General features: G+C 31.3%; 1 protein-coding gene across 4 annotated transcripts in view; it reads left to right on the top strand.

Moving 5' to 3' along the window:
• LOC108691119 (exocyst complex component 1) overlaps positions 1-9,182 on the top strand; it is a 25,620-nt gene extending 16,438 nt beyond the window's left edge. For all 4 annotated transcript variants that reach the window (XM_018198771.1, XM_018198772.1, XM_018198773.1 and 1 more), the window contains 8 exons: positions 4,321-4,564; positions 4,735-4,952; positions 5,028-5,218; positions 7,742-8,109; positions 8,204-8,349; positions 8,416-8,610; positions 8,755-8,915; positions 9,003-9,182. In XM_018198771.1, coding sequence (XP_018054260.1) covers positions 4,321-4,564; positions 4,735-4,952; positions 5,028-5,218; positions 7,742-8,109; positions 8,204-8,349; positions 8,416-8,610; positions 8,755-8,907 — 1,515 coding nt within the window. In that variant the 3' untranslated portion in view covers positions 8,908-8,915; positions 9,003-9,182. The remainder of the gene's footprint in view (positions 1-4,320; positions 4,565-4,734; positions 4,953-5,027; positions 5,219-7,741; positions 8,110-8,203; positions 8,350-8,415; positions 8,611-8,754; positions 8,916-9,002) is intronic.
• The last annotated feature ends 3,298 nt before the right edge of the window (positions 9,183-12,480 follow it).

Below are 12,480 nucleotides of genomic sequence, written 5' to 3'. Positions count from 1 at the left end.
TATATGTATATATGAGAACGCCAATGAACGATTAAAAATTTTAGATGTTTCAAATAATACGATACATATTCTTCGTTATTTAAGATATGATTACGCGTCGAAATATTCGGACATTCTTGTATATAAAATTAATTTATCTCAGATGTGATTATACGCCAAAACGTTCAGACTTTCAACACATTCAATCTAAGACAGTAGTAATCCTCTCTAAATTAAGTTAAAATAATTGCAAAGAATTTCAACAACGAAGGGGCTTAAGAAATCAGTGCGAAATTTAAATTATATAAATTTAAATTATTTATACAGTTATAATTTTAATTTGTGACGATAAAGAATTTCTTGTAATTTTAAGTTTGAACAATTTTGCTACAGTAGTGGAGTTGAAGAATTTTACAATTTTTTTCCATCCAGTCAAGGAACTAGCGTGAATGTAATGAAAATTGTTTTTGTCTTCATTCCTTACTTAGCAAGATAAAATAAGAAACGATTAAAACGGGGGAGCGATTGCGTATCATCGCCGAATATTCTTACTTCTCGCACTTTCATCTTACATAAAAAAATACGCACGAGTAGCTATGAGCATAGTGAAAATATAATATCCCTATGCTCACGAGAGTAAAAATCACAAATGTGAATGCGAAGTGCAAGTGATACTTGTACGTGACCAAGATAATACATAACACTTTTGTTGTGATATACGTAAACATTCACGTATAATTTATAACAATATAATTTATTTCAACATTACGATATTTATGAACCATATATTATTCAAATAACTAACATAATAAAATTATCTATATAGGGTCAAGCGGATCTTAGTGTACAATAATATTTTTAAGTGAATTTTATAATCTTACAATTTTATAATTTTCGTTTGAACTGGAAATTTTAAAATTTACACAAAAAATATTATAAGACATGAAGATTTGCTTTGATCATATAGATCATTTCATTATCTTAGTTATTTAAATAATTTATATACTTAATATATTTATATACTAATCTATATAATTTTGTAAATATTATATATTGTCTGGGATTTCAAATGGATCTTGAATATCCCGTAGTCTTCTTATTAAATTCAAATGTCTTGCGAATTTTGTCATTTTTGCTCTATACAAAGCATAAAAATAATGTCCATTACTGGAAACCAATATGTCTATAAATAGAACGGATTTTAATATTATAAATTTCAACTAATTTCAATCTCGACACGCTTTAACACCATTTGATATAATTTGAAACATAGAAATTTGAAACATAGAATTTCTTGTCGAGCAATGTCACGAGACACATTTCCATTATGATGAAAACTATCCAATCAAGTGAGAGCTCACTTTTATCATTTATACTAGATTTCGAGATACACATTTCGACCCCCAGGTGATCACATAATTTAACATAACTTATTATATTGATTAATCCGTTTTATCGCTTTTATATGCTTTGGCTCGAATTTGAGCCAAAACGTTTTATGTATGTTTATGTAAACATTGACTAAGAATATTAAATAATTTAAATTTATATATATTGCGCACTGTTTTTAGCGCTGACTCCTTAAGCCCGTTTGTTATTAAACTTTTATTTTGATTTCGAGGAGTCCGTTAATTGTTTGTAAAAATCTTATTACGAAAAATATTAACCTCAGTCAGAATTCGATCTCTCAACTTTTCGAGGCGAATATCTTAGCCAACTCGACAGTAAGGTTTCAGAAATATTTTTCGCAATACTGATAGTGAGAAAACGCATAATAAGGCAGCGTATTTTAAAATTAACAAACAATCTTGTAAATGAGAACATAAATATGTATTTAATGAACGGTTAAAGATTTTAGATGTTTCAAATAATAATAATATATATTTTTTGTTGAATCGAAATAGAGAGATATGACCGCGCGCCGAAACGTTCGGACATTCGCTTATGAAATTAATTTATCTCAGATGTGACTGTGCGTCGAAACATTCAGACTTTCAATACATTCAATATATAAGGTGTCTCAGAACTCGCATACCACCAGTTACCATCGTATTCTTCGTAAAATTCTAAAATGAAAAATTGTAAAAAAAACCAAAAAGCAATCTGATGAGTGGAATTTGAATGATGAGATATTGAAGTTGACGAATGGGCGCGCGTGGAATTCGCGCGATCAGGATCGGCACAACCGAAATTGACACTTCAGTGCACAGTGTCAAAGCGTGTTTCTCATTATTCTTTGCATTTAATTTAACTAATTAGTTAAAAATTGTTTAAAATACATCAATTGTTTTATTTAAAAATTGTTTAAAACGTCTGTAAATTATTTGAAAATAATGAAAGTTATTTATAAAATGTTAATATTATTTGAATATTAAAAAAGTTTAACAATATCAAATATCAAATTATGTAAGCAATGTTCCAATTATTTTAAAAAGTTTATTATTGCTTTATTATATAACAAAATGATTTTAATAATTAATACACAATTTTTAATATTTTTTACAATAAATTGCAGGTTTTAATAATAATTAAAAATTTTTAAAGTAATTTTAAGGTATTTTATATAATTTTTCGATTTTTAAATCAAGAAAAAGAATTTACAATATTTCATAATAATTTTTAATTTTTGTGAAATTATTTTAGATATTTTGAACAATTTTTAGGTTTGTAGCAATGATAAGATTTTGTAAACAATTTTAAGATTGTATTGAATATTTTTAGGATTTTTAAAAATAATTGCAGAATCTAAAACACTTTTTATATTTTTATGAGTTATTTAAGCAATTATGAATATATTATGATATTTATAATATTATGATATTTACATTTTTTTTTATTTTTAAAGCAATAATAAATTTTTTTTTAAATAATTGTAACATATTGATATTCGTTAAATCTCTTCAATATTCGCGTGCGTTAAATAATATTAAAGTTTTATAAATAATTTTTTTGTTTTTAAATAATTTGTGGATGTTTTAAACAATTTTCAAATTTTTAAAAACAATTTTCAAATTTATGTATTTTAAATAAATTTTAACTAATTAGTTAAATTAAATGTAATGAAAAACATACTTTGATATAAGTGTCAGAAATGCTTTGCGCCAGTCTCAATTGTGCTGATTCTGACGTGAATTCCATGCACGCCTATTCATCAACTTCAATATCTCATCATTCAAATTTTATTCATCGGATGGTAGAGGGCTTTTCATCTTAGAATTTCACAGAGAATACGTTGGTAATTGATGGTACGCGAATTCGGAGACGTGTATAATATGATTTATATATCCTTAAACCATATTATACAGGTTAATATATACCTATATATACATATATTGGGTTATCCGGAAAGTTCGTGCCGACTAACCTATTGTATATAATTTAATAAATGTATACTAAAATTTAAATCTTCTGCGTTTCAATTTTCCTTCAAAATCGACATGAACTTTCCAGACAATCCAATATATATATATTTATAGTAAACAAGAATAAATTAAAATTAATGAATAGAAATGAATAGAAATTCATTTCGATATTTCCGAATTTACGCTTTTGATTTTTCAAATCCATTTGAATCCATGAATTCAATACATCTGAATTCAACGCGGTGAATAATTATTTCGTATTTTAATTCATGAATACATATTTAACATGATGAATAGCGCATTTTATATTTTAATCATTTCAATCAAAAAATAATATAATACGAACAGAAATCATTCGAATTCAACATGATGAATACATTTCGTATTCATTTTTATCCATTTGAATCCAAAAATACTTATGTTGTAAATAAGTTAGCTATGAATACATCCTAGTTCAAAATTATAAATAAGAATAGTCTTATTTGAATTCATTTCAATTAAAAAAAAAATTCAATAATTTGTAAGTTGTGAATACATCATAGTTTAAAATTATGCAAATACACACTTGTATTTAAATAAAAAAAGTTATGACGGAAATATGTAAGTCCTGAATTTATATCCGAGTACAATATTCAATAAGAATATTCCTATTTCGACTGAAATGAATAAAAATGATATGAAATTCTTTTTTTATATTCATAAAAAAAGAATTATAAATGTTATTGTAAAATCAAAAAAATATTTACGGGAAGTTTATTTTCAAGTCGTTTTATTTTTTATCTATTTTATGAACAGAAATCAATTTATGCCGTCAGATATCAATTCATTTCAATTCAGCTCCGGGCTCTAAACCCGGAAAATAAATTAAAATGAATTGCAATTTTTAATTAATTTTCATCCATTCTCGTTTTTACTGGATGTATATATATATATAAAATCATAACAAGAATATTTTTGTCAATTTCTAATCAAATTTTAGGGTAACGATATTGGAGATACATCTACTTCTATGACGGATTTAATAATATTACCGACGCATCAAGGAGTTCATAACGAGCTTGTACCATATACTGAATTAATGCAATTATTAAGAGCATTAGACAATAAAGCCTTTGTACAATTAACTAAGGTCTATACTGATACTATGAGCAAATTGTACAAGAGAGATCTGAAGCGCTTTTTCGAGGAAGCTAAAAATAAGCTCATTAGCAAACGTCTGCAAGGTAGAGCAATAGAAGATTTTCTGCAGTAAAATTTCAATTAATAAATATACGATAAATGAAATGATGAGCATTTAAAAGCCTTAATAGTTAGATTACAATTGCGTATTTTAACACTTTTCTGCATATGTCATTCTCGTAAATTATATATTAATAAGAAGATACGTTTTAAGTAAACACATCGAGGTCTAGTGGTCAAAAGAATGAAGATTTACTTAATCCGGCGCCTATCTGTTTGCTGAGTGGTGAAATATGGACTCCAATGGATGAAGGGAATCTTTTAGATTCAGTCCTCAATTGTGTACTTTCGCAGATGCAGCCAGTATGTCTCGCTGAACAAGGCTTTTGTGTCTCATTTCTTCAATTGGATTCTGTTCTGTCGCCCTCCAAAGTAAGTACATTGATAAATTTTTATTACAATTTCTTATGACTGTCTGTTCTTATGAATGTCTGTTGCTTTGTGCAGAGTAGCGAGATGGAAGAAATAGAGAATGTTAACAATGGTGCAGCAAGTCCTGGATCGGTAACTTCGACGACAAGCAAACGACTGGAGCGTCAAGTAAACGAAGATGTTCGTGCGACTATGGCCGCGATATTCCCGTCATTGGAAACAGAATTGAACAATTTTATCAGTTTCCTGGACAAAATTGACAGCTTGTGAGTTGAGCTTTGAAAATAATGATTTCTAAGGTTGCCACAGACCTGAAAATATATATAAGCCATGAAAATATAAATTGATCAGGAAAAACCTGGAAAAATCATGAAAAATATGAAAGAACCTGGAATTTCAGTTTATTGATTAAATTGCTCTATTTAATTTGTAATATTCCTACTTCAGTCTAAGACTGTATTACAAGACTGTCAAATAGTCGGTGCGTAGTTTGGTTGAACTAGAAATTGCAAAAATTTACACAAAAATAATATTAGACATTAACATGATGGTACTAACATAATCAAATTCCCTCGTTTGTGTTGAACATTTCCGGTTCATTTTAATTTAATAAACTTTAAAATTACATATTTCATATTAATCATGAAAAATTTTTCACTATGTCATCTGGGAAATCTTGAAAAGTAAGGAATTTTAAAATTCATTTTCTGTGGCAACCCTGGATTTCTGCTTTCTTTAAAATTATCTAGAGTTTTTAATAAGTAGATTTTAATAAGTAGGTTAATTATTATGATCTCTTTAATATACTCTTGTATACACTCCCCCCCCCCAGATACACACACACACACATACACACACACCAGTATCTCATAAATTTTTGCCAAGCGTTTTTTGTGTAGATAGAGCGGACTAAACTGAGTCGAAAAGTCTCTATCATTTTGTAATTTTCGCAATGGTTAAAGGGATCCTAAAGTGAAGCTCGAACTCTGATGAAGTCACGTTATCAGATGTCACTGTTTTTCCAGGACATTCATGGTGAAAGGGATAACATGATGTGTACAATTTGCAAGCATGTCTCCGCCGTCTCTGTCTATGAATGTCGCTTAGAGACCAAGGTTGTCAAATGTGAAACGCTAAACATGGGGCGATATTCATAGTTCGTTTTTATTTTAAAACTGTCTTAAATAACGTTCTAAGATAATGCTAACATAGTTCTCGATTTGACTTATGACATTTTAAGACTGTACTTAAGACAATCTTAAATGTAAGAATCGACTATGAATACGGACCTGCTTCGCTGTAAAATTGATACTGAATCTTTCCTTATTTAACTTTATGTTTCTCTTTCTATAAAAAGAAATATAAAATATATTAAACAAGGAAAGATTCAGTACCAATATCACGACGTCAAACAGACCGGTATTCATAGTCACTTTTGCCGGTATTCATAGTCAGTCTTATTTTAAGGACTCAAGGGTTTGTGATTACTATTTCTTAAGTGCAGGTTGCAAAATTTTTGTATCAAGCAAATATTGTCATGACTAAACAGCTTGAGACATCATGTTACACTAAGAAATGATAAAAAAATATATCAATTTTGAAATTTTTGATTGTTCTCGGCATAAATTCCATCTCACAAATACATATTAATGCGTATACTTTAATCCTGGAAAAGAATTTTCGAATCTGTGAAAGAAAGAGAAAAAAAGTATGTTATCCAAAAATTATATGATTTAGTTGATAATACAGACGGCTTAAGATCCCCTTAACTATTGCAAAAATTGTAAAATGGTAAAGGACATTTCGACTCAATTTAGTTCGCTCTATCTACATAAAAGTGCTTGGCAAAAATTTACTCAGGGATGCTCTGTATACAAGATCATCAAAATCCGGACAAATTTCAATTTAAATTTTCCGTTATATTGTGCCTCCGCTAGAGGTTGTTGTTGGCGTATAAGAAAACCTGATGTTTCTAATAAACAGTCATATTCTCAAAATGGCGATGTTAAAACCAAGTGCAGAGTATAATCGAAGAGCCACGATCATCGTAGGCCTTCGTGCTGGGCAACGGAAATAATTCAGTTCTTTGGATATCTGAAATCAACTGTTTATGACGTTGTAGCAAATACGGCTTAGAACAGACACGAAGGTTCCAGTATACCAGCAAGGAAGAGAAAGAACGCACTGCGAGGATTCTCGCAGTCATTGAAAGGGCTCAAGCGCTGATTTCGGATAATCCAGGGCAATCGTTGCGCGTTCTGATAGATGTAATGAAGCCGTGGAAACTGTGGCGTCCAGAAGGTCATATGTTTTTTAGCAGGACGGTGCACCGGCTCATACGAATCATTTGATTTAAAATTGGCTCTCAGACAATGATATGTTTTGGTCCAAGGAATTCTGATCTCCCAACAGCCCAGATTTAAATCCCTATTATGGAGCATAATTGAAAGGGTCACAAACAAGTCTCGATATCCTAATGTGACATTATTATAAGGACCGCTATTAAGGCAGCATTCGTCAGCATGGACAGCGCTACATTACAGTGTGCGTGCAAACGCTTCAGACCGAGAATAGAGGCCGTCATTCAAGCTAATGAGGGATATATCGAATAATTATGCTCTACAGAGATCCCCCAAGTGTCATGTAAAAGAATTTTTTGTAATATTTAATTTTTCATTAAAAACATTTTGTTTAAAGAAATTGTTCGATTTGTCCGGATTTGATGACGCACTCTGTATATGTATACGTATATGTGTGTTTGTATGTATTTGTGTGTATACTATTTACAGTTGGTGCATGTACGTATTAGTGCGTTTATCACAGCATGTCATGTCCGCTCAAGATACCGGCTCGTTTTTATCGATGACATTTGCATCCTCTTTGATCCACGTAAAACGAGCGTTTGACAAATTCATGCAAGCGCAATTACAATCCATATTGTGCGATACAAAAGTTAATCGTCGACACAAATGTGGTATATTACCATATATAGAAAACTTTGGACCATTTGCGAGAACCGCAGAGAAGATTTTCCGCAATTCTGATAGAAAGGTTGATCTCGAGAAATGGTACACGAAGCTTGTGAGTACTATGTTCGAGGCTATTGTTATTCACAGTCGAGAACATCATAAGACGCCTCAGGAAGTGATAAAAATGGGTAATTAGAAAATATAGTACATAATAAAATTATCTAATTTCAATTATTAATAATTATTGCATATAATTATTATATTAATATATCATACTTTTAGAAAATTTTCATCATCTCTATGATCTTCTCTCACAATTAAAAATTTCGATTTTGGACCATGAGCGAAAAGAAGCCAAGCAAAAATATCAAGACGCTCTTCGCGCTTATGTTACGCAATATTTTGGACGACCTCTTGAAAAACTTAATGTAAATTGTCATATAAAAATACTTCTGTAATTATAAGAATATTATTCAGAAATGTTTATTTTTCAGCTTTTTTTCGAAGGCGTACAAGCCAAGGTAGGCGCTGGTGTGAAAGAATCTGAAGTCAGTTATCAAATGGCCTTTAGCAAGCAAGAATTGCGACGCGTAGTGAAGGAATATCCGGCAAGAGAAGTTAAGAAAGGTCTGGAGAATTTATATCGAAAAGTTGAAAAGCATCTATATGAAGAGGAGAATTTGTTACAAGTAAGTAGAATGTGAGAGATGACATTTTTGATGATTTAACGATAATTATAAGTCCTTATAAACATGAAACAATCCTTAAAAGCATGAAAATTATTTTCTCGTTTTTATCTACTTTTTATATATTGCTAAATTTTTAATTTCCAGGTTGTTTGGCGCGAGATGCAAAATGAATTTATCGCGCAATATAGAAACATTGAAGAACTAATACAACGCTGTTATCCAGACAGTAATGTAACACTCGAGTTTACTATACAGAATATTTTAGAATTTTTCTCGGAAATAGCGCGATCTCATTAAATCAAAATGTAATTTTCTCTTCACTATTACTCTATTTGACTATTATTACTATAATACATTATATGAATTCTAATATTTATTGACATAATAATTAGGGATGCACTGGATCTTAAAATTATCGGATATCCGGCGTCAAATTATTTTCGAATATACGATATTCGGTCGAATATCCAGTAGAATAATTATTTAGCTGGATACTTCCCTATCATGCTGAATATTTTTCCGGATATATTGCCGGATATCTGGAAAATGATTTTCAAAAAGAAGAGCAGCAAGCAGGGAAAAATAGCAATAATAATTTTGTTTATCTTTCCAATATGAAAATAAAAAGAGGAAAGAGATAAGAACTGTGCAAGAAATTCAGCTAAAATAAAATTCTGCATTAATGATGCAAGCAATGAATATAAAAATTTTAACCGGATACCGGATATTTCCCGGATATCTGATGCATTAATAATAATTATAAATTATTTATATAGAGTTGTAATATAGCTGTGTGCGTGCGTGTATGCATACAGGATGTCTATAAAATCTGTTACCACCCCTATATTTTGGAAACAGTTTAAAATTATGAAAAACTATGAATACATGTTCATCATTTCGAGAGATTACTGTTTTAAGAGGATCGGGGAGGTTAACCTCCTCTTCCTCAAGATGGCCTCAACTTAAAAATTTTAAATAGAAATCCTGCTATTGTAACATATTTGAAAGGGCATAAAAAAAGAAAGTTTTTGGTTCAATGCGGAAGTTGATATATTGACTTGTTCAAAATTCAAAGTTTGAAAAATTGTATTTGTTTTTATCTTCAATATGTATTGCATTTATTGCAATAACTGTTCAAAATGGGAATTATTTACTTTTTGACAATAAAATAATTGATCCAAATAGTGAAGAGTAACTGAGATCCAAATTGCAAAATTCTAAATTAACTGCGCATCCAAAGTGAACTGTCGAAAGCATTTTCAGCCAATTTATACTATGTACTGTTTTTTGCTGTGCGTAAGATATGTGTTCGCGGAAATGTTATTGTACATCGATTCTTATAGTGCGCTTGAACGCGCTCCGAATCACAACGGATTACAGCAGCTTGTAAAGAGCTTTTTTTTTTTATTAAACACTCCCTAGTGTTTCGCAAACTATCCTAGATTTAGAACATTTAGCAAAAGAATTAAATTAATGGTAGGAGGAGTGTCAATTAATACTTTTTGAATCAATACCGCTATATACAGTAGAGTCTCTCTAAATTTGGCCCTATGGAGCAATAAGAATGGAATACCAAAATTATAGAGTACCCTCTCTATGTGCGAGTTTACCAATTACCACGTACTTGCGCGAATGCAGTTGCATACGCTAACCTATCAAAATGTATACAGACGGTGACAGAGATGCCTTAACACTGATTACTATTATTATCTCTAGAGTGGCCCTGACTGCAAGTTGAGTCGATACAGCCAGAATCGAAATGATCGCCGGAGACAGCGAGACTTGCAAGTAACATAGAGTAGTCCATCGAATTAAGAGGGGAGCATAAGCTCCATGTGCGAAACAAAAGTTCCTAGAAGGGTGAAAGCGAGCTCGGCTGGGGAGTTTTAAATGTTGAAGTTGTTTGATTTAAGAAATGAGTAATCGACATAACTTAGGGGAAAGGTTTTTGAGGAGAGGGAAGATATAGTTCAGAGTTACAGATGCACATGAATAAAAACTATTAATATATGTAATGAATCAGCCTTAGGAGAAGTGAGTGGACATTAGAAAATGATATGATTTATGTCCTGAGTAAGATCGCCGCAGGAACAGGCCTTAGTTGCAACTATATTTTTCCTGTGAAGGCTGTAGTTAAGATTATAATGATTTGCGCGTAGACGGTTGATTAAGACAATCTCTTCTCTCTTAAAGAAATGTTTATTAAACCATGACAGCTTGAGAGCGAAAGAATTGTTCATAATGTCCTTCCATCTAAATTCCTCGTCGAGATAGTATCTCTCTCTGTATTGCTCCACAGCAGAACTTTTAGCTTCTGAAAATAAATCAGAGTAAAGGATCTCCAAATCAATTCTATCACCCTGTTTAGCACCTACTTTAGCGAGTTCGTCCTTTCATTACTCTCTATGCCCCTGTGAGAGGAGTTCAAGCAAGTCTGATGTAGATGTTCATTCGTAATGTTAAGTAGAATTGGTTTTTGATGGCTGATAGATCAAGTAGCAGTCAATATTCAGGCGAGATGATAAAAGGGATTCCAAGACATTCTCAGTATCCGTGCAGTTATCCTCAAACTTGAATCCATCTGTAAAAGCAAGCGTAGTCTTCCTGTATGAGAGGATGTATAAATTCCTGAAAGCGGCTAAGAAAGAAACAACTCTTTGGGAGTGCCATCATCGATCACCATATTTGAAAAGTCTAGTAATAGTATAGAAACAGAATATGAATATAGAAAAGAATCAGGAACATTGAGTGTTTAATATCATTTTTCAAGTGCTTGAACAGAATATATTTCTTAAAAATAAGAATGCTTTGACATGTAGTGATTCTGGAGCGAGAGGTAATAGAAACAGCTTTCCAGCTATTTCAAGCTATCTATAGATAGACTATCACGCCTCGAAAAGTTTTTAATTAAATATCTAAACGCAAGATATAGTTGAATCTAATGCGTAAAGGAGGCTCGCGTGTCTCAGTCAATATAACGTTAATAGGCGTAGAGAATCTATAGCCTAGGACTATGCGAATTGCTTTCCATTGCAAACATTCCACACATCTAAAAAATGAAATTAATTTCCTTTGAATTGGAAAACCTGACTGCCATCAAGATAGATTCCCTGAAGACAACGTGATAGATAACAAGAATTGATAGAGGTGAGTGCCTCATGATACGCCAAATAAAAAAGACGATATTGATGATTTCTCTTTGTTGATTAAATATTTGAGATCAGTCTTACCTATCAATCTCCTATCAAACAAGATACCTAAAAATCTGCAGGTCTCAACAACAGGTCTCGGTTATCAATTATAAGATGTTGAAACGCAGGAGCAGATCTACTTCTCAAAAACATCATGCATTGCAATTTAGACGGCGAGATGTTTAGTCCTTTATTATTCAAATAAGTAGAAAGAGAGATGAGAGATTCTTGAATGGAAGCAATCACATTTAAATTGGCATTTGAAGAAAACATCACAAGGTTATCAGTATACATTAGAATGGTGATCCCACCTCCAAAACAGTTTTCTATATCGTGTAGATAAAGATTAAATAGGATTGGATAGGACTGAGGGATGAACCTTAAGGCGTGTCCTTGTGAGCTGTAAGAGGATTGTTAAGCCATTCCTAACAAAATAGAGTTCTCTTTCCATAACCAAGTTTTGTATGAATTTGCAATCTTAACAAGGACATTAAGACCCCTCAGCGTTTCTATAAGGATTGAAGGTTGTACATTGTCAAACGCACCAGCTATGTTGATAAAGACGCAGATAATAAAAAGGCCAGGGAGATTAGCAACATGATTGCGATTAGAAAATGTGATGAGATTATCTGTGCATGAACGAGCTGGGCGAAAGCCAAACTGAAATTCAGAAAGGATG

The sequence above is a fragment of the Atta colombica genome, unplaced genomic scaffold (genome assembly GCF_001594045.1).
Source record: "Atta colombica isolate Treedump-2 unplaced genomic scaffold, Acol1.0 scaffold4, whole genome shotgun sequence".
Classification (NCBI taxonomy): Eukaryota; Metazoa; Arthropoda; class Insecta; order Hymenoptera; family Formicidae; genus Atta; species Atta colombica.
Note: the sequence above shows the minus strand (reverse complement) of the source record. Positions and strands in the feature narration are given on the sequence as shown.